The sequence below is a fragment of the Zophobas morio genome, unplaced genomic scaffold (assembly GCF_036711695.1).
Source record: "Zophobas morio isolate AGI-343-1 ecotype UQ-CSIRO unplaced genomic scaffold, CSIRO_AGI_Zmor_V1 ptg000007l, whole genome shotgun sequence".
Lineage (NCBI taxonomy): Eukaryota > Metazoa > Arthropoda > Insecta > Coleoptera > Tenebrionidae > Zophobas > Zophobas morio.
The window spans coordinates 9,699,413-9,727,300 of NW_026972112.1; the positions used below are offsets into that span (position 1 = coordinate 9,699,413).

At 35.3% G+C, this 27,888-nt stretch overlaps 1 protein-coding gene across 4 annotated transcripts in view; it reads left to right on the forward strand.

Annotated features, from left to right (window-relative positions):
* Nucleotides 1-27,888, forward strand: part of LOC135124456 (orexin/Hypocretin receptor type 1-like) — a 262,209-nt gene that overhangs the window by 225,011 nt on the left and 9,310 nt on the right. For all 4 annotated transcript variants that reach the window (XM_064049525.1, XM_064049526.1, XM_064049524.1 and 1 more), the window contains 3 exons: nt 3,194-3,418; nt 16,395-16,563; nt 24,838-24,950. In XM_064049525.1, the coding sequence (XP_063905595.1) occupies nt 3,194-3,418; nt 16,395-16,563; nt 24,838-24,950 (507 nt within the window). The remainder of the gene's footprint in view (nt 1-3,193; nt 3,419-16,394; nt 16,564-24,837; nt 24,951-27,888) is intronic.

Consider the following 27,888-nt stretch of genomic DNA (forward strand, 5'->3'; position numbering starts at 1 on the left):
TGCCCGGCAAACGGTTCGATATTTTTCTTCGTTTGCCTACACATTTGCACCAGAGGTAGACTCTCTAGAAGTACGGACAGTAGTAAAGAAAAGAAGTAAAAGATCTTAGAAGAAATAAAAGAGTTCCAGTTTAAGTAATATTCCATTCAAAAGATACTTGACATTTCTAAATTCGGCGTTTTGACAATTCTAAAGTGATTGCTGGACAATGCATTTTGTTTTAACTACTTAAGTAAGTTAAGAAAACTAAAAATTGCTTCCTCGCACTACAACCCTTTCTTGTCTGGAAGAACCTCGCCTCCGTCTAATATTCCCAAGAACCAACTTCCGACAACTTGCAACTTGCCTAAAGATCAAATTACATAAAAGTGGATCTAGAAATTGGATTAAATAACAATTTTCGGGCTATATTGAAAATCACGCCGTAATTTCCTCTATTAAACTCGTTGGTCCCCACTTCTATCTAAAAGGATCGCGAACTCCCAACTATTCGAATTATTAGACTCATCAAGACTCACAAATTGCCTTTCCGGTAACTGTCATTTAAAATTCTCCGACACTTTCAAGTTCGGAAAGTGGTGTCTTAAATTCCGCCGAAGTTTATGAGAACTTCTCGAAGCGATTTCATTTTTCCCGAATGCGTAATTCGGTCTTACTTGAGCTTGACGACGAGCCAAGTTCGGTGGTTTGAGCGAGTTGTTGTCGATTACTGGTAATTATATTCTGGGGTTTTGTAATTATTTGTAGCGTTAGACAGTCGTTGCTAACTCGTTTATATGCGTCTCTGGTGTTTTGCTACGAGTATGCACTGCATAATCTATACGGGTAAACTTAGCCAAGTTTCGTGTAACTCGCGAGCGTCTTCTATTAAGAGTCATTGTCAGAGAACTTGCCACTTAACTATTTACCACAGAAATTTATCAAGGAAACTGAGGCGAGTCCCACAAAGGGATAGAATCTTTCAGGATACAATCTTATTAAGCTAATTATTATAACTGAATTAGTGCTGCATGTGTTAGAGAGCACGCATTTTTCGTGTCGGGACAAAAATGTTTGGCCTGGTGCTGGCAGGAATGTGAATGTGACTGAGGTGTACGTGAAGATTCGCGAAATGGGTTTGAATTTAGTTTACTACGTTGGATTTTTTTCCAGATCGTACAAAAAATCATAACGCTGAAATGTGTTATACCAATTCTAAAAAATGTAGCAACAAATATTACTATGCAATCATTAAGTAATTCCTACTCTTTGGATTAAAAATTCTATACAGTTATACGGGGAATATAATTTAAGTTGCGCGTATTTCTGTCAAACAATTCCATTTTTTTTTTTAGGGCAACAATGGTACTTAAGTGAGTGCGTCAATATCCGTTATCCCCTCTAAATCACAAAATTGACTAATTTATGAGTCATGCCATTTATATTACAATACAAGGAAAGACGTTTATTCTTTCTGCAAAAGCTAAGATATTTACACTTTTTGTCATTTAAAATAAGTTTACTCCTACTATTTACATCAAAAGATAAGATATGTGACTACATCATTACAATATAAGATAAACCGTAAGACCGTAAGACCCCCTAGACAATTCTCTTCAAAAACCATTAATTTCAGTACTAATAATATATTATCTAAATCCGAATTATCTAAGATTATGTATACAGTGATGTACTTCGCCAAATGCGTCAGATAGATCTGTAAGTACAGCGTTTCTATAAATGATTATAGGGTCGGTGTAGGTTATGGAAGCGTGTCGCCTATAACTTTATGCGGATTTTACTAAATTCCCAAGGACTCACGACAAATACCACACGCATCTGTATAATTGGTTGCCTAAATTCTTCATATGTTATTCAAAAATAATCTAATAATTCATTCATTATTGTGGTTAAACATCGCAGTAAATATTGAAAAACAAATTACATTAATGACAAGTGAGAACTATCATAATGAGGCATAATTTCACCGAAGCGGGATTTTTGAAATCCATAGCCAACTACGCCCTTAGAATCATAGACAGAATGCTGAAAAAATGGCGTACCAACTCAACGGTACGTTATTAAATTTTTAACATTTTTTAAATTATTTTTTCTTTGTTCTATGAACAGTTTTATATATATTTCATGCGTTATTCCTGACATACACCTAAAATTTGACAATAATCAGAGATTATGTGTCTAACGAAAATTGACACAGACAAACGGAAACCTGAGATTTACTTGTTCCTACTCTAGAGGTCATGAAACATGGAGAAAACTTGAATTTAGCCAGTCATCGGATGGATTACAATACTTCCTAAGCTTGGGAATTTGGGAAGTAAAAGTATCTCTCCAATATAGTAAAACAAAAAGTCCGTTATCCATCAATTGAAGTTTCAAGTCGTTATAAAAAATGTCTATACAATTGCTTTTAGGTTATATAATTCCTTAAACAAATTTATTCAAATTCTGGAGTTTATTTTTACTTCCCGAGCGTAACCTAAAGAAATATTAAACTTAATTATTATTTTAAATAATTAAACAGATGTCAGGATTTCACCTACATTAAATTTAAATTTAAAAGTGTAATATCCCACCCCAAGCTTGATCGCCCACAAACTCAGGTGTAAAATCAGATAATATTTCTCCCTTAATAGTCATTGTACATCTGCCTGGACCTTAATATTGTATCTAAAGTGAACAAACACAATATAAACTGCTATAGTACAGAGTGAGGAAAAATCGCACAAACCGAGGCAATACTAGCAATACAAATAAGTTATTGTGTTTTGGAATCAAAGGTTAACTTGACACAACAAAGTGTATATATTTTTAAAAATGTAATATTTTTCCGCAGTGAAATAGGAGTTTTAAAAATACGTCCCTGTGACGGCTTCTTCCTGCTACTACGGATCTGTTTACTGAATTATCACCGTCTTTAATTCCAAATAGCAATAAAATCTTAGTTCCGTGACTAAATGCAACCACAAACCCGTCTCTTAATTTATTAAATATTCCGTTCATAACCCCAGAATTCACCCCTATAATAATTAAAAATCACATCGTCTTAATTCCTCCACCCTTAACCCTGCAGAATTCAAATCAGGCTTGATCTTCCCCGAAATTCCTCTAATAACGGTATTACTGCACCACGCTCTCCCTTAATATCGATCTCGCAATTACTTTGACTAACCCCCTTGTGTCTTTTTTGCAGACATTCCGGAGATGATATACGTGACGACCATTCCCAGAGTAGACGAAGTAGACACAGTCTTGTTGACACAGTGCGCGCCGACCTGGTCCGTGGAAACTGACACGATATTCTTCATTTCGAAAATGGTCATGTTCTATCTGATTCCTCTGCTCTTCATGTCAGTAGCTTATCTGCAAATAATACGAGTGCTGTGGAAATCAGGCAACGTACCCCATCAGATTATGGGTAAGCAAGGAAAATTCGGTTACGTGCGCTCGCAGAGATAAGATGAGTTCTTTCGACAAATTTGTTGGAAAATGCAGAATACATTTTGTGCAGAGTCAAACAAAAAGTGCAAAACGATCCCGTTTTCTGCGTCGCGTTGCAAAGTGTTTGTTCCACTTTTAATTAAATAAATATATGTATTTACGAAACCAGAGTGCAGTTTAAACCTACATATGCTAAAATTAAAGCAATCACGAAGCACATTCCAAAACCCAGTCCACACAATGAAACAATTATAGCAGATTCGCTTCCTACATTCAACATTAATAATCACAACGGCTAATTTCAAACAATAACACTGCACAAAGTTTATACAGTACGAGCTATACTGGAATGCAACAATCAAGAGGTTGTTACTAACCTAAATACCACGGAATTTAAACGTCTTGTACTGGACTTTCATGAATGTTTCGTACATCCAGTGACGTGAAATTTAAAAATGGTGCATTAACTAGCTGTTAACCGCAGCTCCATTTGCGTGGATTTCGCAATTTTTATACATTATTTTTCATCCCCTTATTTATTTCTTGATTTCAAGTTTATTACTTTTTAAGTTTGCGCAGTCTAAATTAATAACAATATATAAAATTGTTTGTCCTGTTCGGCTGACTGATCCATCAACATACCAATGGAGCTAGAAACATGAAATTTGGACAGAATGTTTGGAGTTGGAGTCCCGTGAGTTTTTAAATTCGACGGCACGGGAGGGGGGGATGAAACAAAGCTATTCTAATAACAATATAATAGAATAGTAACTATATTTATTTGAACGGGTCAGCCAGTTACAGAAATAAAATATTATAGCAAAGAACAAAATTAATTTGAATAATTTGTTACTAACTAAGTACTTCTTTGTATACAACATTCCTGGTGTAGGTAGGCGAAAAAAAATGTTGCTTCTCTGGTGAGAATCGAACTACACGTTTACCGCTTGCCGGGCGGGTGCCCATACCACTAGACTACGGAGGGCTCTCGAGATTCTTATGCAACTAAGCAAAAGACACTCAGGGCTCCCGACATTCTTATGCAGCTAAGCAAAAGACACTCAGGGCCCCCGAGATTTTTAAGCAACTAAGCACAGGACATTTAGCGCTCCCGAGATTCTTATGCAACTAATCAAAAACACACAAGGCTCCTGAGATTCTTATGCAACTAAGCAAAAACACTCAAGGCTCCTGAGATTCTTATGCAACCAAGTACAAGACACTCAGGGCCCCAGATATTCTTAAGCAACTAGGCAAAAGACACTCAGGGCTCCCGAGATTCTTAAGCAATTAAGCACAAGACACTCAGGGTTCCCGATATTCTTAAGCAACTAGGCAAAAGACACTCAGGGCTCCCGAGATTCTTGTGCCACTAAGCAAAAACACTCAAGGCTCCCGAGATTCTTATGCACCTAAGCGCAGACACTCAGGGCCCCCGAGATTCCTATACAGCTAAGCAAAAGACACACAGGGCCTCCGAGATTCTTAAGCAACTAGGCAAAAGACACTCGGGGCTCCCGAGATTCTTAAGCAACTAAGCAAAAGACACTCAGAGCTCCCGACATTCTTATGCAGCTAAGCAAAAGACACTCAGGGCCCCCGAGATTCTTAAGCAACTAAGCACAGGACATTTAGCGCTCCCGAGATTCTTATGCAACTAAGCAAAAACACACAATGCTCCTGAGATTCTTATGCAACTAAGCAAAAACACTCAAGGCTCCTGAGATTCTTATGCAACTAAGTACAAGACACTTAGGGCCCCAGATATTCTTAAGCAACTAGGCAAAAGACACTCAGGGTGCCCGAGATTCTTAAGCAACTAGGCAAAAGACATTCAGGGTTCCCGATATTCTTAAGCAACTAGGCAAAAGACACTCAGGGCTCCCGAGATTCTTATGTCACTAAGCAAAAAACACTCAAGGCTCCCGAGATTCATATGCACCTAAGCGCAGACACTCAGGGCCCCCGAGATTCTTACGCAGCTAAGCAAAAGACACACAGGGCCTCCGAGATTCTTAAGCAACTAGGCAAAAGACACTCAGGGCTCCCGAGATTCTTAAGCAACCAGGCAAAAGACACTTAGAACTCCCGAGATTCTTAAGCAACTAAGCAAAAGACACTCAGAGCTCCCGAGATTCTTATGCAACTAAGCAAAAGACACTCAGGGCTCTCGACATTCTTATGCAGCTAAGCAAAAGACACTCAGGCCCCCCGAGATTCTTAAGCAACTAAGCACAAGACACTCAGGGCTCCCGAGATTCTTAAGCAACCAGGCAAAAGACACTCAGGACTCCCGAGATTCTTAAGCAACTAAGCAAAAGACACTCAAGGCTCCTGAGATTCTTATGCAACTAAGCAAAAGACACTCAGGGCTCCCGACATTCTTATGCAGCTAATCAAAAGACACTCAGGGCTCCCGCGATTCTTAAGCAACTAAGCACAAGACACTCAGGGCTCCCGAAATTCTTATGCAACTAAGCAAAATACACTCAGGGCTCCCAACATTCTTATGCAGCTAAGCAAAAGACACTCAGGGCCCCCGAGATTCTTAAGCAACTAGGCAAAAGACACTCAGGGCTCCCGAGATTCTTAAGCAACTAGGCAAAAGACACTCAGGGCTCCCGAGATTCTTAAACAACCAAGCAAAAGACACTCAGGACTCCCGAAATTCTTAGGCAACTAGGCAAAAGACACTCAGGGCTCCCGAGATTCTTAAACAACCAGGCAAAAGACACTTAGGACTCCCGAGATTCTTAAGCAACTAGGCAAAAGACACTCAGGACTCCCGAGATTCTTATACAACTAAGCAAAAACACTCAGGGCTCCCGAGATTCTTAAGCAACTAGGCAAAAGACACTCAGGGCTCCCGAGATTCTTAAACAACCAGGCAAAAGACACTCAGGACTCCCGAGATTCTTAAGCAACTAAGCAAAAGACACTCAAGGCTCCTGAAATTCTTATGCAACTAAGCAAAAGACACTCAGGGCTCCCGACATTCTTCTGCAGCTAATCAAAAGACACTCAGGGCTCCCGTGATTCTTAAGCAACTAAGCACAAGACACTCAGGGCTCCCGAAATTCTTATGCAACTAAGCAAAAGACAGTCAAGGTTCCTGAGATCCTTAAGCAACTAAGCGACTTTTTCAAAAATGAAATTTTTAGATACTTCGAGAAGTAAAAATGGCAACATGAATTTGGTAAATTCCTGTTTAGTCGCACCTTGGCTACGACGGCATCAAACCGCCCCAAGGACACACGTGTCACCCAATACAGAAGGATGTAGCGTACGTGCGTGCTCTGTCGGTGGTCATCAATGTAGGTAAGCGAAGAAAAATGTTGCTTTTCCGCTGGGAATCGAACCACACGTTTACCGCTTGCCGGGCATGTGCCCTTACCACTAGACTACGGAGGAGCTTATCTTTCTCCGATTATCAACGTGTTATTGTGCCGCCACAGTGGTAAGGTTTTCATGTGCTAGAATTACCAGACGGCTCGCGGCACTCACTCTGGAATAGGCCACATAGAACTGTCCATGAGAAAAACAATCCTCCACCAGGTCTACTCCGGCCACTTTCACAGTTTGACCTTGTGCTTTATTAATAGTCCTTGCGAAGCAGATTTTCAGGGGGAACTGCAATCTTTTGAATTCAAATGGGTATTCTGACGGTATTAAAGGTATTCGTGGTATGAAAACTTATTTATAATTAGACGAACAAAATCAAACTAGTCCTGACTAAGTGAATTTTATGAAAACTCCTAGCAAATGTCTGTTAAATTGTGTTCGTACCAGTTAACGATTAAAATCCTAACCTGATCGGTGAATTTACAAACAATGAATTACATTTACACGGGTTGGCGTCGTTTAAAATTCACATGTTTTCCGATTAAAAGGTCGCAAGAATTAGCTGCGCGTATTGAAGAAAACGGTGGTGTTGTCGTTACGATTAATTTTCGTTAAACAAAGGCTTCCTCCCTTTTTTTAACTACCAAGCCGACTAATTTAACCTAGCTAACTTACAGCGTCTTTTCACCAGACTCACAAACACACCATCAAATCAACAATGACACTTCACCATGCTTTCAACATGTCGCTACAGAACTACCAACTACCCAACAAGCGTTAACGTGAACATGGTTGCCTGCATGGTTTCAGCGCGAAAATTTGATTCCAATTCGGTCACCACAACGTGTTTCGTTATTTATGTTGAAGAGCATTAATACCAAGTTTCACGTAAATATTTACAACAGAAATGGGTGGGAAATAGTCTTCCTATACAAACTTTACCAGCCCTTTTCACCCTTTTAGGAGTGGAATTTCCCAGGTTCCTTTCTTAATAGGTGCTTACATCACAAAAGGAAACTACTGTCTAAATTTCATGTTTGTAGCTTCAGTACTTTACGCTCTGCGTTGATAAATCAGTCAGGCAGTCAGATCAAACAATTTTATATGTATAGATATGTGATCTGTCACAATAATTATGACATTTGAAACTTCATTTCTGTTTCGTCTTACAAGGAAACTACGAAACTTTTAACTCCCGGTTTTTTGTGAAAGTATGAAAATTGGTTTCCTGGACGTGAAAGAAGCTACATGAAACCATAATGGGATGCCACTTTCGTTTTACGAAAAAATATTTATTTGTTCAATCAATAGCTTAGTAATAGGGGCAACATTATTTCCACATAAAGCCATTCATAAAACAACGTGGACAGCACCAGAAAGTTGAACAAAAAATAAATTGATCAGATACTTACACAAAGAAAATGGAAAAATTCCTTGAAGCATGTCAGAGCAATGAGAGGTGCAAATATTTCTTCTGACTATGAACTTATCAACGCTAAACTAAATCTAAACTTAAAAATAAACCACTCACAAAACAAACGAAAAATAGGCCAAAATTTGACGTGATGAAACTGATGAATTCCAAGATAATTAAAAAATAACAAGAAAATGTAGACAAAGAAATAAGAGACATGAAAATGCCGAGAGTAGATGAAACCGAAGAAAGGTGTGAAGATTTGAAGACAGCGATTAAAACAACAGCCAAATCGGTAAAAGGATATGAAAATAAAAAACACAAGGAATGGATTTCGGTGTCAAACGAAAATGAAGAAAAACAAATAACAAATACCATCTAAGAACAAACAACCCAGAGTCTAGATAGAAATTGCACCTAGAAAGAAAAAAATGAAACCCAAGAAATTCCAGAAATATATACATTGAATACGTTTAATAATTTAGAAGAACTACAGAATGAAATTTCACACTGCTGTTGTTACATAAATGAAAAAGTGAGTGTGTGTTTGGGAAATAACGCTGAACATTTTCAACATATTTTCTAGCGCTGTTTCTTAATAAGCTGCATTTTTGGTGTAAAGGATAAAAATGGTTTATCGTCCACTTAAATAAAGAATTCGTAATATAATTTTAAATGAATAGGCTTCTTTTTACTTCGCATGAATAAAAGTCTCAGTTTTCAACTTAATATCCTGGAATTTATGCAACCAATTAAACACTCAGCAGCAACAATTCCGACAATTACACAGTTCAAAGGAGGCGTAACAAATCATTGCCCACTTGGATATATGAATCATTTTTATTAATGCCAGCTCTTTAAAACTCCGACAAACAAAAGTTTTTTATTGGTGCGAAAGAGCTCCAGAATTTCCTCGCACATCGTAAAGACTTATCCAACTGCACCTTGAAATTTTATTCCGAGGAATCCTGAAAGTATGATTACGGCTTTGCATGCTATTAAAACTCAAAGAAAAATCCAAGAAAATACATTTCAACGGATAAGAAACACAATAAATAACGAACATTTCCGAAACAAATTTTCGCCACTCACGCTACCCAGAGCCGCGAAAATTATGATTACGGCGAAATCTATGACTTATTGCGATAGCTCACAGACGAAGACTATATTATTAGTAAATCGATACGTGCTACGATTTCCTTCCGCTTTTACTAAAGGAAACGCAGTTGTTAAATTAAAATCTAAATTTGTTAGTAATCATATTTCAATTATTCGCCCGGCGCATCCACCATTCTGTAATCTCTGTAATAACCCGCTTTCATAAATTTATTTATTTGTAGGCTGAGTTCGAATTAGATTTTCAGCATCGAATTATGTTATAACAATGAATTTTTTATAAGGTCTTGCCAGGAGACGGCAATGAAAAAGCCGTTTGTGGCACATAATTGTAGGGAAGGAGTTCATAGCGTGATAATCCAATTAGTTTGTGATGGTAATTTTGTAATTTTGGTAGGATGGAAACATGAGTTCTTTGTGGTAGTGTTAATAACTTGTGTTTCAACGTTGATGACTTTTTACTTCCGACGTGTAAGCTAAGGAAGTTTTGTTGTAGAGTCCATTTGTACGAAGACTAATTTCATGTTCTGTCGAGGTTGCTTACTCCTGAAACGTGAAAACGTAAATACCCGGTTTATTTTTTTTTTACACCGTAGTGATTAATTGAAGCAAATAAATTTAATTATTTCGTTAACTAGTTCTTCCCCTCTTTTGAAATTTGAAAACTAAGAGAGCTAACATTTCATTGAATATATTCCAGATTTTACATTCAAAATGCAGCTTTATTCCTACTAACCTAGTATACCAGATTTTCTACTACAAACTCATGTTTACACAGCGAGGGAAAGTTATGAAAACAGTTACATCAAATTACGAAATCCACTTTTATTATTACAGTTAAATAACGTCAACAAATACCAAGGAAAGTCTGAGATGAAACCTTGAAGTTTGAACTTCAAATGTTACAAATGGGGATACTTACAGAAAATGAAATTTCTTAGCTGACGTTTCTAAATATAGAAGCGCGTTTGAAATGATTTATTTCGCTTAAGGCTAAGAAAGTTCACAATATTCGCATAATGTTTTCGATAAAGAGGTATCCCTCGCAGAAGTTTCCACAGGAAAAGTTGGTAAATATTCCCACTACGACGACTTAAATTTCTAAGCTCCTTGCAGAAATTTTTTCTATTTGTAATCACAATGAACCTTGCGGAGTCAAATTTCTTATTTTTTACAAACAGAAACGGAAGACCTACTTTTCATGTTTTAGGAGCAATGAAACGTCGAATTTTTGATAGATTTGTTTTTGTTTTGTAATTGTGACGTGAGGGTAACTTGAGTCGCATCTTGGTTGACTTTTTTCAACTTAATTTGTGTTTGGCCTTATTGTGTACATTTAATAAGTCGTAATAAATAACTGGTAACTAAGGAATAAAGAAGCTTGGAATGCGTAATTTTTTCTCTTTAATGGCGTCAAGTTTTAACACAAAACGAACGCCAAAAAGCGACATTATGATAATTACGAGCCTCCTAAACGTTTTTACGACGATATTACCATAAAATAGCTCAGACAAAATACGAAAGAAACTTCTCATAAAAGAAGATTGTATTTATTATAAAGACGCTCACATTTCATCTCGAAATCCGCCATTCAATAACTTTTCGCTTCCTTGAAACCTCCACGAATTCACATTTGTCACTGAGTACGAATAAATTCTTGTTTTTACTCCCGCCCGTGGCGACTTTTACGTCTCATTTTATATAGTGTACGCAAGGTACATCAATGCGTTATTCGGGCCACAATGTAACCCTAAAATATTGAAGTTTATGCATCCTCAGTGTCGTTCGAATTTCGGGGGCACAAGTTGCGTCGTAAATTCCAAACACATGTCTTATATTGCTGGGAATAAATCGCACGATAAATTTATTAAAGTGACTTTATTTGAGGCAAGTCACGAGCGAAATTGTTACTTAGGGTACGTAGTGTTGTTTTGCTGGGGAATAAATCGAGCTGAGGTCGCGGGAGTACGTACTTTGGAGGAAGTTGCTTTGCGGAATACGAAGTTAAGTTTTTTTAGTTTTTCTCTGAAGTAGTTGTAAGTTGTGGGTTCAAAGCTGAATTACGTAACAAATTTAAGTATCAGAAAAAAAATTCTCTTTAAGGAGCAAAAATTCATAATTTTCAAAATAATTATGATTTTTGAAATTTCATTTTTTGATGTAGATTTAGTGGAATTAGGTAATTTTTAAAATATAATTTTGAACTTAAAATAAGAGAACCATTTCGAACCGATTTCATTAACTTTGAATATGTGCATTAAAATACGTTTTTCTTTGTTGTTTGGTGAGATATAGCAAAAATAAGTGTATAATTGTCATTTTAAGAAAAAATTTAAACTTTTACTAAAAATGGTGGAGGTGCTGGGATAATACAAATTTTCAGTTAATCTTTATCTGAAGAATTTTTAAGAAACTTCTGTGTGAAACAACACAAAATAGAAATTTTTAATTTCATTGTTTTAATTTTTCGATTTTTCAATTTTTCTTCTATTTTTCAATTTTTTCATATTTCAGTCTTGGGATTTTTATAGCATTTCGAGTTTTCGATATTTTAACTTTTCAATTTTTAAAATTTTCGGTTTTTCGATGTCTTGAGTTTTCAGTTCTATATTTCAATTTTTCATTCTTCGATTTTCCAATTTTTCGATCGAAAAGTTAAAAGTGGAAAAATTGATAAATCGAGAGATTGACCAATCAAAACATGGAAACATCCGAATTCTCGATAAATCGAGATCTCAAAAAATTGAAAAATTGAAAATTTAAAAATTCGGAAAATTGAAAAGCTAAAATACAGAAGAACTGAAAATTCGAAAAATAGAAAAATCTAGAATTTTAAAAATTGAAAAATTGAAATATTGAAAAGTTGAAAAATTGAGAAATAAAAATATATAACAGTCAAAAAATTGAATATTTTAAACTTTAAAAAAGGAAAAATTAAAATACAAAAAATACAGGTGTCAAAAAATCGAAAAGTCGAAGAATCGAAATAAAGAAAAATCCCAAAACTGAAAGAAATATCCAAAAACTGAGAAATTAAAAAATTGGAAAATTGAGAAATCGAAAACAAAAAAGCAAAGCCGAAAAATCGAAAAATTGAAGAACCAAAAAATCGAAATTTTGAGAAGTCGACCAATAGTAAAATCAAAAATATATAGATTAATTGAGAAATCGGAAAACTGAAAATTTAGCAACGTCAAAATTTGAAAAATTGAAAAATTGAAATATTGAAGATCTGAAAAATCAAAAAATCGAGAAATCGAAAAATTAGAAAATCAAAAAATTGAAAACCCCAAGAGTAAAAAATCGAAAAACCGAGAAATCCAAAATCGAAACATCTAAAGATTCAAAAACTGAGACATCCAGAAATCGAAAAATCAGAGAATCGAGAAAGCAAGAAAAGCCGAGAAGAAAAGTTGGAAATTGAATACTTGATGAATCGAGAAATTGAACAATCAAAATCTCGAAACATCTAAATTCGATAAATCAAGAAATTGAAAAACCGAAAATTTTTAAAAAAGAACAATTGGAAGATTGAAAATTCAAAATTTCGGAAAATTGAAAAACTGAAACAGAGAAGAACTGAAAACTCGAAAAATTGATAAATCTAGAATTTTAAAAATTATAAAACTAAAACATCGAAAAGTTCCCATTTCTCGACTTCTCAAAGTTTCGATTTTTTAGTTCTTCACTTCTTCACTTTTTCGATTTTTCAGGATTTTGATTTTTCAATTTTTCGGTTTTTTTAAGTTTACGATTTTCCGATTTTGCTTTTTTGACTTTTCGATTTCTCAAGTTTGCAATTTTTTAATTTCCCAGTTTTCGTGTATTTCGTTCAATTTTGTGATTTTTCAGTTTCTCGATTCTTCAATTTTTTTTTTTATTTCCATATTTCTCTTTTGGGATCTTTTTGGTATTTCGATTTTTCGACTTTTTGAGTTCTGAATTTTTCGATTTCCCGAATCTTTACTTTTTGGATTTTCAATTTTTCGTTTTTAAAACTTTAGATTTTTTAATCTTTTGACTGTTTTATACTTCGATTTCTCAATTTTAACTTTTCAGTTTTTAAAATTTTAGGTTTTTCGATGTCTTGAGTTTTCAGTTCTTCTATATTTCAATTTCTCAATTTTTCGATTTTCCAATTTTTCGATGTTTCGAAATACTTATAAATAGGCCAAAATCGAAAAATCGAAAAGTTAAAAATAGAAAAATTGATAAATCGGGAGATTAGCCAATCAAAACATCGAAACATCGAGTACCCAAAAAATTGCAAAATCGAAAATCTAAAAATTCGGAAAATTTCGAAAAATAGAAAAGTCTAGAATTTTGAAAATTGAAAAGTTAAAATATCGAAAAGTCGAGAAATAGAAATATTAAACAGTCGAAAAATTGAAAATTTATAAAGTTTAAAAAACGAAAAACTGAAAATCCAAAAAAGAAAACATCCAGAAGTCGAAAGATCAAAAAATCGAAGAATTGAAATATTGAAAAATCGCAAAACTGAAAGAAATATCCAAAAACTGAGAAATTAAAATATTGGAAAATTGACAAATCGAAAAACAGAAAATCGAAACATAGAAAAATTGGAAAATCAAAAAATTGGAAAGCCCAAAAGTGAAAAATTGAAAAACTGAGAAATCCAAAATCGAAACATCGAAAAATTCAAAAACTTGGACATGGAGAAATCGAAAAATCAGAGGATCGAGAAATCGAAGAGTCGAAAGTTGAGAAGAAAAGTTGAAAATTGAAAACTTGATGAATCGAGAAACTGAACAATCAAAATCTCGAAACATCTGTATTCGATAAATCGAGAAATTATAAAATTGACAAATCGAAAAATTGATAAGAAATAATTGGAAGATCGAAAATTCAAAAATTAAAATATAGAAGAACTGAAAACTCGGGAAATAGAAAAAATTAGAATTTTAAAAATCGACGTATAAAAGTCGAAAAATTGAAAAATCTAAAAACTGAAAGAAATATTCAAAAAAATGAGAAATTAAAAAATTGGAGAATTGAGGAACCGAAAAACTGAAAAAACAAAGTCGAAAAATCGTAAGCTTAAAAAACGTCAACATTTGAAAAATTGAAAAATCGAAATATGTATTTAAAATCGTAAAGTTGAAGAATACAAAAATTGACAAATCGTTATCATTGAAACATCGGAAAATTGAGAAATCGAAAAATAAAAAAATCGACAAATCGAAAATTTGAAGAATGGAAAAATTGAAAAAGCCCATAATTGAAATATTGAAAAATTGAGACATCTAAAGTTGAAAAATACAGCAATCGAAAAACGAAAAATATCAATAGCGTATTTATCAACCAAAAAAATTGTAAGATGACATCATCAATTCTTGGGGGGCATGAACGGATAAATTTTGAGTTTAACATCTAACATGTTTCCAATAGCTATAGATTGGAAATTGTTGTTATTTTTTTTTCCAAAAATCTTGACGTCTAAGATCACGGATCACTCAACATAGATTCATAAACCGTAAACGGAGGATATAAAATTTAAATTACATCTACTATTGTAAAATTTCGAGAATACGTCATTTCATTGTTGGTGACAAATTTTGGTGAGCAATTTACCATTTGATAATACAATTTGAAATGTAAATTTTGCCCTTCGGGAACATTATGTATTAAATCGTTAAAATGTTCAAGAACTTTCTTCACTTATTTGTTGTAAAGTCCGACCAAATGGTTAGTTCATCGTAGTGGATGTATATCAGGTCAGCTCTAACGAAAGTCGCTTTACAGATATATCGCATAGAGACGATATTGGCCTGAGTGCGCTTTGGTCTGTAGATCAAACAAGTCCTCAGGCGACGATTTAGCAAAATATGTCTGTAATACTATAAAATATAGAAAACATTCGATAGTTGATTGTGCAGTTAATCTAATTATTTTTAAATGTCTAAAAGGTCTACAAAAATGGTGGAGGTGCCGGGATAAAAATAAAAGATTTAAAATTTCTCTGGGAAATGAACAGTTTGGAAGAAATTATGAATTTTTATTGAAATTTTATCACAAAAAATAAAACGAATAATAAAAATACACAGGGGCGTTACAATGGGTGGAAAACAAATGAAGCAAAACAATTTTTTTTGATGCATAGTTAGAGCAGAATTTCTATATATAACCTATACCTAATTTCAGTTGTTTTGTACAATTGGTTCTCAAGATATTTAACCGTTTCCATACATCCTAGCGACCCTGTATATAAAATAATATAAAAAATCTACTTATAGCTTCCGAGCTTTAAAACTGATGAGTTTTCGTTTCCACTATTTCCACTTTTGATGCACGTAATTTCCACGAACGCAATAAATGTCTCGCAACTTTTCAGTTCCTCAGCCTCCTCCATAAACATCCGCCACTCCCTCTCCAAGTCTCCAAACAATCCAAAATAATTATCTTGCAAACAGACGCGACGACCGCGTCTACTCAACACTAATATAATAAAACTTGGGCAAATTAATGATCAGCAAATTTGTAAAGTTTTCCCTATGAGCGTACGCAGCTTAACAAGCTTTTTATGACTGCGCCAAAATTTGTTCGCGTTAAATTTTTAAATGACTCTGCAAGGCCGGAATTCTAAAGCGCGAACACAGCTTTTAGATACAATAAACGAAATTACGATCCTACAAACAACTTATATTGACAGATTCATGTAAAAAAATACGACGAGGTCGTTTAAGTGGCCGTAAAAAGTTAAGTTATCGCGCGTTATTTAACGGCGGGAAAATCTTATTGGGCTAAATTACGGATTCGTTGAGCGTTGGCTGTAAACGAAGAGAAACGCCGTGTTTGAATATAAGTAATTTTGCCCAACTTTCGTATTAATGTATATGTTAGTGGTGGAGTATTATTGTTGAGAACGTATCCGTTTCTGGTACGTTGTGTTTATTTTCCAACAAAAAGCGAAGCACTGCTACAAAGTTGACTCTGTTATCACACACACGTTCCTAATTAAGGCAAACATAGCGCAAAACAGAAAATGAAATACATATAACTACATTTCTGCTTTGTACAACTTTATCAGCTTTCTGTTCTCTATTTGCCTCATTGGTTGCAGATGCGAGTGGCGGCGGCGGCGGCAGACAGGTGAACACGTTTGCCATGAACATGAACGCCAGCACCGAAGGGCAGCTTCGTTCGAGACGGAAAGCCGCTAAGATGCTCGTAGCTGTCGTGGTCATGTTTGCTATCTGCTATTTTCCCGTACATTTGCTCTCTATCTTAAGGTAAGGGGCTTTTGCAAGAAGTGATGAGGAGTGACAGGACTAAGGGGCGGATAAATGGGGCTTTTTTCGATGTATTTGGAGGAAAGCTGGTGTTTAGGGTCGGCTGAATTATTCGAAGTGACGAGCGAAAAGTATCGCATGTGTTCAGGGTGATAAAACGCGAAAAGGTGCAGCTGTTACGGTAATGTCAGCATATTTATTAAACGATTATCTATCCGGTGTGCCGCAAAGTGTTACTATTTTACTTTTAACACTTCATGTCCTGATTTAAAGTAAAAATAAAACATAGTCGTAAAATGAGAAAAAATATAATATGTACCGCGGTTTTAGTGGCGACAAAAATTATTATAGTAAAGCAAATTGACTTTGGCCCTTATTGCCGAAGCCGTTGTGTCTCTAATACCTACTAGTATCGATCGAAAGCGGCGCACTTTTACCCTTCACACATCAATCGTTAGCAAAGTAACGAGTAGTGTACGCTATTGCTTAAACCTTTCTAACAAAATTGGCTCATGTGCTAAATGAAGCTGGAGATCTCTGTAGGATATAAAATTTTAAATGCTGCTCAATGCTTCTGCTTATCTCAGAATTGTATTGACTAAAAACGAAAATTCTGTGGTGTCCCGATTTAAACATTAAACGACGCGCTGAGAAAAAACATGCGCGTTTAGGGATTAACGAAATGTGACTCCATTGGTTGGTAGTTTAGGGGTTTGGAATATACAACAGGTAGAAAACTGGAGAGCGCACTTGACCGAGCTCGCGTTTGGTCGTGCGGTAAAAACACGCGTTTAAATTTGGTACGTCAAATTTTGTTTGTAATTTCACCAAAGGGACATTGTTTAAACAGGTGTAAATCGCAGTCGACGTCACGGTCCCTCTCAATGAGTGTAATTACTGTAATAACAGTTAATTAACGATCTAGTTCGAAATGTTGTCAAACTATAAACAAATTCGTCAACACTGTAAATTTACAGTTCACTTCAGGATTTTAAGCGTTCATGGTTCTAACGCAATTTGACAACAATAATAATGGAAATATTCACGTGAAATACGTGGCGGAAATTCATTTATTCAAGCTAAACTCATTTTAATAATGACATGTCTAAAGTTCTAGATCTTTCTGCCTGAATTATTACATTATTCACACTTCATAACTTCTCACTCGAGATTTTAAAATAGTTCATTACGTGTCTTTTAAACCAATCTTAAACACTAAGCTAGTTTAGAGAGTTTGTTTTTGACAGTATTTAATATGTGCTTGTTGTGTTTTTTTAAATGTGCTTTGTTTTATGTAATTTGGGGATTCGGTGCACGATATAATCTTGTTGGACTCATTTTGATTTAATCAATCACTTGAATTAATGCTTAATTTAACATCATGTAAGTTCTTTCTTGTGTAAAAGCCTTGATATAGTATGGTATAATTAAATTTTGTTTGTTTCCTTCCTTGTAATGCCAGTACTCATTGTGTTGTCATCAAAGCTCAGTAGATTTTAACGTAAATTGAAACAAAAACACGGTATCGTGTGGCGGAATCCGAGTGACGGGCCCGCACTCAAAATAAGAATTTTTTCATCTCATTGTCATTGTTCGTGTGAATGTTGTTATAACCGAAACATCCCGCCTTAAACTGACATGTGAAAAAAAAATTGAAAAATTTGGGCTTGCCTGTGATCGTCTAACAAAATCGAACCCTACATTGTGTGATGCATTCAGATGCAAACGAAAAAATGCACTGACAAAAAAAAAGTTGCGACTACGTTACGGTGGCAAACTCGTGGTTGGAAGTCACGGCTATGAATAAGCTGACAGCGTCACATCATCCCGACCGTCCCTGACTTCTATTCAAGACCTGCATCTTTTGTACAGATGGCGCGGCGGCCAGCTCAACAAGGAACCGCGCACTCCGCTTCCGCTGCGTGTTTCTGTGTTATTTAGCCTCTATTCCATTTAAATGTTTAATTTCTATAACTCTGAGATTAAACTTCAACTGAACAAGTGTTAAAGTTTCAAAAAATATCAATCAACAACATTTAAATTCGCCATACACTCTGTGAAATTTGAAACAGCAAAGAATTATTATCTGACATTAAGATTGGACATCGGACCATTTATACGATGCAAACATTAATCAACTAAATATTTACATAAAAAAAACTAGCAAAGATTTATAAAAACAAAAAAAGATATGGTGTGAAATAAAACTTGTGCAGATACAAGTGACATGAGATTAGGAACTGCAGAACATGAAAGTTTACGTTCAATTTAAATTACACAACAAAGAAAATTACTGAAGATAAATTTGGGAGATAGAAAAAATTGTTTGTGAGCCATTGTTATCCGTTCCCATGAACAAGCACATAAATAAAACCATGACAGACAATCTGGAGGTAAAATGGCGTCGGACGAATGCGTCGTTAAAAAAATGCGTTAAAAATTGTCTTCCAGAAATTTGATCAATGCTGTGGCGTTGTGCACATAAATGGTCTAAATCAAAGGAATAAAATGCATGTCCTACATGACCCACAATGTTGTTAATTTGTTCAATGAGATTTTACAGTTCAAACATGTGCCCGGTTCGAAAATACTCTTTCAACATGCCCGGTGCCAGAACAAAGAATGTACCTGATGTTAAATTATGCCACACTTTATCAACGATTCAAACAAAGAATTTACATTATGTTAATCCAAGTGACTGGCTACTTAAAACCATTAGCTTTGAGAGTTTATATCGTGATCTGTCGTCAGATTATCCCAAACAAAACATATGGTAAATAAAAAATGTATCAGGCGTTGCGAGGAAAGTTCCTCGGTGATGTAATTTTCAACGTTGCGACAAAAAAATGTCTCAATGATGTGATGATAATAACGATGATAACTGCCTAAAGGGAGAAATCTATAATCCCCCGTACCTCAGTCCACGATGTTATGAATTCTACTACACTTTCACGATATTTTCCCAGAATGGGATAACGTTAGGTTAATTTTAATTGCCGCAAATGTACTATTAGCAATCTTGTGTGACAAAAATTAAGAAGTGTTATAATGAAACACTTAAGTATAAGCATCCAGAAACATTATTCATAATTAGACAAACAAAGAATGTGTCCTAGTATCAGACCACTAAACGAAATATGCCCAAAACCGAAAAATTCAGATGTATGATAAAATTTGTCAAACCAAAAAACAAAATAATAATTTTCCTAGGAAAAAACTAATTCAAAAAAAAAAAATTTAAAACACTTGCGACTGAAGACTGAACTGAAAAGCATTTATGGTATTCGTAACGACGTCCAGACTTTTATGAATAAAACACTACATTTTATTTTGATTTCAGATGTTGTAATTCACATTTGGTTAATTATGACTTGTCTAGATCCAGGGGAGGCTCAGCATCCCTTAGCCTCCCCCTAGGGGTTATGAAATATCGAGAAAATATGAAAGTACCATATTGCCCGATGGCCTCCATTACTGTACATACGTCCTGACTTTCAAATGATTCAGTTTTGCAATTCTTGATTTATTCAATAAAAAAATTGACTGATTCTTTTTTTTTAAGTCATCCTGTGGTAACTTACAAGTGTAGACTGATCATATTTTGCACATTTAAGATTTATTCAGCAAAATTTGGAGGTGACGTCATCTATTTTTTAGGGGGGATGAGCAAATCAATTGGATCAAAAATTTACCATGCTTATTTGGTTTTGCAGTCCATCAATAAAGTAAATTCACGCATTCATTAATTTTTTTGATTCACTCTGTATATGCAAATCCAAAAAATATAAATGGGAGTGATAAATCACAAGCACAGACTGATTATGTTTTGGACATTTTAGATAGCTGGAGCTGATGTCATCAATTTTTTGGAGGGGATAAGCAAATAGGTATATTTTGATTTAGCTTTAAAATATCTGCAGGATTTGAAAGCATTCGGTTTTGCAGACTCAAAATTAAATTATAAAATGTTGTTTTATAATTTAGATTTTTTTTTTCAAAAATCTGGACGTTTCAAGCGGTGGCGGTGTAAAGAGGGTGCGGTGCGGTGCGGTTTTTTTTTATTTGTAGTAGAGAAATAAGTATTTTGCAATTAAACTCCTCCCCTTGGATCATGACGAATAAAAAAATCATCACAATTGAGATAGGGCGGGTGGGCGGGGCTTACATTTTGTCTTTTTTTCTTAATATGTGTTATCATCTTTTCACAACAAGAAAATTAAAACATGTTTAAAATGGTAAATTTGTATAGGGAAATATCGATTTGCAATTACGCTCCGCCCCTCGATCGAGACGAAAATAATAAAAACCAAAAGTTTTCTTTTTTAATTGCTTAATACATTTTAATTTTCTTTCCATAATACGATTACTTAAGAACATATTTCTCATGGTAATTTCTCGTAGAAAAATAAGGATTTTACGATTAAGCTCCGCCCCTCGGCTTACGATGAATAAAAAAAAATCTTCAAAATTATATTTTGCCTTTTCTTTCTTAATATACACAGCCATCTTTTCATAACAAAACACTTAAAACTTGGTTGCAACGGTTTTTGCAAAGAAACATGGATTTTGCAATTATGGGGTGGAGCCTATTGATATTTCGTTGTACAAATTTTCCAATTTCAACATGTTTTAAGTTTCATGCGCCATATCTAAACAAGCTTCTGATGACTCTTAAATTGTGTTAGAACCAATTAACGATTAAAGTCCTGACATGAACTGTGAATTTTCAAACAATAAAACAAATTTACACAACGTATTAGCGTTGGTCGAAAATTCACTTATTTCCGCTTCGAAAGCCGCAAGAAGTAGCTGCGCGTGTTAGGGAATCTGTGGCGTCGTCGTCGTTACGATTAATTTTTGTTAAATAAGGCTTTCTCCCTTCTATTAACTACCAAACCAACTAAACTACACAACAAATACACTAAAAGTGACGCCACCGAGCAGAATGTGTCATCTACTAAACCAACCAACTTCTACCAACCTTCTCACTAAAATTTCCTAGCAGAACTACCAGCTACCAGCAAGAACTAAACGTGCACACAGTTGCCTCTGTTTAACGATTTTCTTGGTTGAATTTTTTTTTAATGCATTTTCGCACCGCTGTTAATTTTTTTCACCGCGAAATTTTAATTCAAATTCGGTCCCCACAATGTTTATCTGCAATACAATGAATCAGACCCTCTAGCTGGTTGTTTCTTTTGCAAGTAATCGAGTATAGCCTCAGTAATGCCCGTGTTAATCGTACGTCGCGTATTGTAGCTGTGGTTATTGCAAATAGCACGAGTAAAACGTGTCGTTATGTGTCCCCACGCTATGTAGTGATAACACCTTGGGCATTAACATCCAATTACTTTAATTTAGATTTCCCTTTTTCTTTGTGTCTGCAAATTTGTGATTTAAAAATATTTGTATCAAATTCTAACATTTGATTTTTGAAATCTGGAGAGGTTTTGCAAGTGGATGAATAAGTCCCTTCAGACTTAATCATAAGTCAGACCAAATTTTGAATTTGCTCGGGTTTTATAATTTTGTGCGGATGTCTCATTCTGGAGGAATGAGTGCTTTTTCCCCCATTTTTAACGTTATCTTTTGGATAAATCCTAGGTAGCGCAACTGGTTGTACTTTCTCTGAGACGGTTAATGACAATTCTAGGAACAATAGCAGTATGTCGGACCCATCAATCCTGTTTGTATAGTTTGGGTGTATTATAATGTTTTAAACCTTCTAGAGTCACACGCTCCACATTAACTTGACGGTGGGTAGAAAATCCATCCACAACCCTAGCCGATTTTTCGTTACCCATACTTACAGTGCAATGGCCAGCTGTCACTACAGTCGTTTTGTTAAAAATGAAACCGCCATACAAAAAGGAACCTCCATTTTAAACTTCATAAGGGTAGTTTTTAATTTTAAAGAAATTAAACGGTTTGTCTCACCGAAAGATGCAACAAAAAACGTAAAAAACAATATATATATATATATATATCTAGATTTTTGCAAAAGATATTGTCAGACGTATTTGTCTTACTAACACGATTTAACTCATTCATAAAATCACCAATTCGCTCTTCCAAAAGTTTGCTCTCCAGCTCTCTGTAGTAGTGGTAATGTAGGTTGTGTACTTTGCCATAATCCCCTTGAATATCACCTATGTAATGGTGCGCTTAGCACCGTTTTCCTGGGGAGAACCTTAACTCCGGTCCAAGCCGGCCCTTCACTAACCTGACACCTTTCACTCCGGTAGGCGGTCTTGTTCGCTCCGATCGGGCAAATATATATCTACCTGACTCTAATTAGGCTTATTTAGTAGGGGAACACATTCAATTCGTTTTAGATTAGTTTCACCTTTGTTTTTCTGTTGCATGAATTTTAAAATTTGAATTTGAAAATGCACAGGTAAAATTTATGCAAAATTTATAATATGTGCTCTTATCAATTTAGACCAGTCAAGGCGAGGAATTAAGGCACTCCAGATACCAGTATAACGAGATATATCTTTGGACCTGAGTTAATGATCGCCCTTTTCCTGGAGGTGTCAACCTAGTCATCAGCATGTATTGACTAAAGAAATTCTTCTCCCCCTCAAGTCTTCGCGTCAATTACTTACAAATATTCTCTTAAATCTATGAGATAAATAACACCGCAATCGAGAAACCGGGGAGAAATCCAAACACTTTTTCCAGACAAGTTTTTACGATCCCATTTCACAGTATAATACACCCCACGAAGGAGACATTGATATGTGCCCCAACAAAAAAAAGCCATTTGAAGGTGAATTCAGCACTCTAGAACGTATCCCGCGTAGAAGAACTATTAGAGACCGCTATAAAGTGTAGAAACGTCCATAAAAAGTAAATTAGTTAGTTTTAACGTCACGTTCAATCGATAAATACCTTTCAAAAAAACGGCGTGAATACAACTGAGAAAACTCGAAGTTACTGTGTGTAATGTCGCATGAAGAGCTGGTCGGTTGGTGATAACACAACGTAAAAATATAAATGCAATATTCCAAAATCCAATCGTCGAACGAAACTGCAGCTAAATGAAAACCCGTACGTACAAATCGCCAATATATTAAATGAAACAACATTACACTAGCTAGTATTGGCCAAGATAGAATTTTATGTTACTTAGCACGAGTCGTATCCTTTATGCTTCATTAAACACATTTAAGAATCAATTTTCAGCTGCGATAAATCCCAAGCTTTCTCGCTATATGTAAAGTACCGTCAAAGCCCTGTTTCCCGCAAAAGTCGAACCATAAATCCCGCTTATCATCATCAATAAAAATCGAATCGAAAACATAGCAAAGTGACGTCTCCTTGAAATTGCTACAAGCCATCAGCTTCCCACATCCCACCGACTGCGCCAATCAGCGTAGTCGTAACTCACGTTCTCAACTGCTAACTCTCAAATTTCTTTATTAGTGTGGTCTGCACTAACTCAGGCATACTTTATTAAAAATGAAACAGGTTCCGGTGTCTGTTTATCCGCATTATAACAGATTTAAGCCAATAATGCTTTGTACGTCCCTTAGCAGGCATTTAGTTTAATAAATTGCGCAATATCAGGTTCCTGCTGCAATAATCTGCAAGCAGAAACACCAACTGGATCTAATATTTCCATCCAAACGAAAAATGCTTCCCTAGAGTTCGTAAAATGTGGATGGTCTTAGGGAAATGTGAAATTCCCGTCTGCAGTATCCAGTGACGGCCAATTTTGGCTTTGTCCACGAAGGAAATCCGCTGAATTGAGTTTCGCTTTAAAGTTGCTGTGCAAATGTATTGGTTCGTGATAAATGACATCCAAATTTTCTGCTTAAAGAACTAATAGATTAAACCGCTACTTTTAAAATTAATGGGTTACTAAGCACAATATTTGCCAACTTTCTGTTATTAAAATTTAATTCTTTGTGCCAATAGAACACAGGACGTGGACGAAATGAGACTATTACGATCAAGGAAACACTGTCACTTTTGCGATGCAAATTGCCCTTTTCCATAAACTTGTCGCTAATGCCTCCGGCCTCATTTTCTTTGTGGTTTTATCACTCAATCAAGAATTAAAAGAGCAAGAGTTTCCCCAAAGCTATCTAAGGACATCTTTCCTTTCGCCTAAATTGGTTTTATCTCTTTTTTGATGAAGCAACACGATTCTTTATATTTCCTTTAAAAGCGGAGCGTTCTCTCTCGCTGCTAATTAGTAATTAACCTTTTCGAGTTGGCAAAAAACCACTTTTATTGTTCTCGTTTGAAGTTTGCGAATTCTTGCAGGAAAACCGTCGGACTGAAGAACTCGGATGGCAACAGGGCGTTCTCATTGATATCCCATTGGCTGTGCTATGCCAACAGTGCTGTGAATCCCATCATCTACAACTTCATGAGCGGTAAGTTTGACCATAAACTCTGTCATTACCGTTAGGGTTGTGCCATCACTTAAAACATCAAACTAAAGTGTGTCGAGTTTTAAATCGTTCATTTTCTGCTGTTTCACTCACGCTGTTACTCAAAATCTTTATCAGTACAAAGTGATTTTTTGATGTAAAATCAATTGATTTTGTAATTATTATTAAAATTGGTCATAATTAAACGAAAGTATACCTGTTGCTAATCACTAGCAAATCCAGGTAAATTTAAAATATTATTATAGTAAATTAAAACTGATTAAATGAGGTCCACCGGAATCTATTAAATCAGGATACGGCACGACGAAATAAAATACATATCATGAATGAATTCCTTTTCATAAATATAGTCAAAAGTGTAAAATTATTTCAGATTCTTTCAACACTATTTATTAATTTATTATGATACTTTTCATAGTACAGTATTAAACTCTATCTTAATTGAAAAGACGTCGGAACGTGGAAAAACGCAATAGGCCACACACTACAACGTAAGTATCGTCTTCCTCGGCATATTTTCTCTATTAGAGCTTCGCCAATTTTTTTTTGTCCTACTGGAGACTTCTGTTGGTGGCAGAACCGACGTTGAAAGTATTGAGCCTCCAGAAGATTTATATCGCCAAGTTCACCACTGTCAAGGTCGGAGATTCATACCACCACTGTTTGTCACTCCTTCATTGGGAGTGAATTTTTTAATTTAATCATCAGGACTTGGGCCTACGCAAGTGAATTCTTGGATTGGCAGATTAATCAAGCGAGGCCATTCACATTATTTATATGGCAGACCAAAGAGCGATGTCACTTTAGTTTTTCCGTTATAAAAATATAAATACCAGAGGCGTGTTTTAGGTAGTTCTTCACTTAATTAGTGATTTGGTATTTTGTAGGCGATCTTCGGTTTCCTGTACTTGTAAATCATAGCAAGAGGATCAGTTAGGTTTCAGGCAATTTTTCTAAACAATAACCGTCAACGTAAATTCCCGGCCTTGATGTTTGCAGCGCAGTACCATAAAAGAGGGCTTTTTTTTTCTATTTTCAATGATATATGACTCGGTATAACAATATTCATTTAGAAAGTTTAAAACGCTTGTGAATTAAAAAAAAATACGGTGACGTTTCTCAAACAACGTTTTCTCTTATTTTCGTGTTCTTATTTGTTATTTCTAGATTAAAGTAAATAAAATATTGTAGTGTACGAAGAACATTATACGAAGAAAGATTTCCGGAAACAACAAGCAAGTTTAGCAAAAAATTTAGAACCATCTGTGTCTTTCAAAAAAAACGCACACGGACGCTTTTTGCGAAAAACTGCAACAGATAAAGAACCTACCGTGGGGGAAGGATTAATGTGGATCCTCATATTTTCATCAGACAAATACGCGAATAAACGAATACCGTGAAAATGGTTTATTCTGTTGAACAAGACACCTTCATTGTCTTATTATCGCAATGGAACATTTGTAAACGAAGAGTAAGTGTATTCTGTAACCGCTTGTAAGCAAGAATATCTGGCCAAATACAGTAATTTGATAATTCAAAAAACATCGTTAGAGGCTCACATTTGAGATGTAATCAGTAGATTTGTTGGAACCGGGAGTGTCAACAAAGGGAAATCTCCTGAAAGACCTTCCGTATCTGAGGAAGATGTTGATGATTTGAGACGACTTGAGTAGAATTAGCAAACATCTTTGACACGATTTCCTCAGCAGTCAGGAGTTCCTGTTGCGCAACATGAAATTTCAAAATGGGTCCAAAGTATTGACGAAAGGATGTTACAGAACTTTTTTTTTTCATTTTTACAGATGCGTGTGGTATTTGCCGTGAGTCCTTGCGCATTTAGTAAAATGAGAGGCGGCACGTTTCCATGACCAACTTCGACCCTATAATCATTTATAGAAACCCTTAATAATAATGGAATTGTGAATCGACATAATTGCCTTTACTGGGCTTCAGAAAATCCTCACTGGCTAAGAGAAACTAATTTTCAACACATTTGAGGTATCAATGTCAGCATACAATCCTCAATGATCAAATTATCGGACCCAAATTTTACGAAGGAAATTTATTTGGAATTGTGCACCATCACATGACCCCCGAATAATAACAGATTTGAATGAGACATTTCCTCATAGATGGATTACCAAAATGGGGCAATGTGGTGGCCTGCCAGATAGCCAGATCTGACACCTGGCAATTTCGACAAGTGTCACATTGTCTCTGACAAAAAATCTAAGTCAACATTCATTTATTACGTTACTTATTCGAATATCTATTCAAGATTGGATTCATTTAGAGATCTGGGAATAATGTTTAAGCCCAAACTCACATTGTCCCTATATATTGATAATATAATTATTGCGGAAGCGTTCGAATCTCTTGAAGTTACAGTGGGCGGTCTTTATCATCCTAAAGACCTGCCTCAACCTATTTTGTTCGATTACTTCGATTACAGGTTTACTTTTGGGTACCTGCGCCGTCGGCACGCTTCCGTCAACTTTTCTACTTGCCAATATTAAAGGACTGACATTCAATACTCTCTACACTAATATTGTCAACAAATATTTTACTTGTATTAATAGATGATTAGACATATCTATACATATAAAATTGTACTGACTGACTGATTCATCAACGCAGAGCCTAAAGTACTGAAGCTAGAAACATGAAATTTGGACATTAGTTTCCTTTTGTGATGTAAGCACCCACTAAGAAAGGAACTTCGGAAATTCCACCCCTAATAGGGTGAAAAGGGGTGGTAAAGTTTGTATAGGAAGAGTATTTCCTAACCATTTCTGTTGTAAATACACTGCATCCCAAAAAAGCGCAACACATGGAACGAGTGGACGAATTTTATTGAAACTTCAACCACGTACATATATCAAATCAATCGTATAAAATGATTAGCATTTGGATAATATCA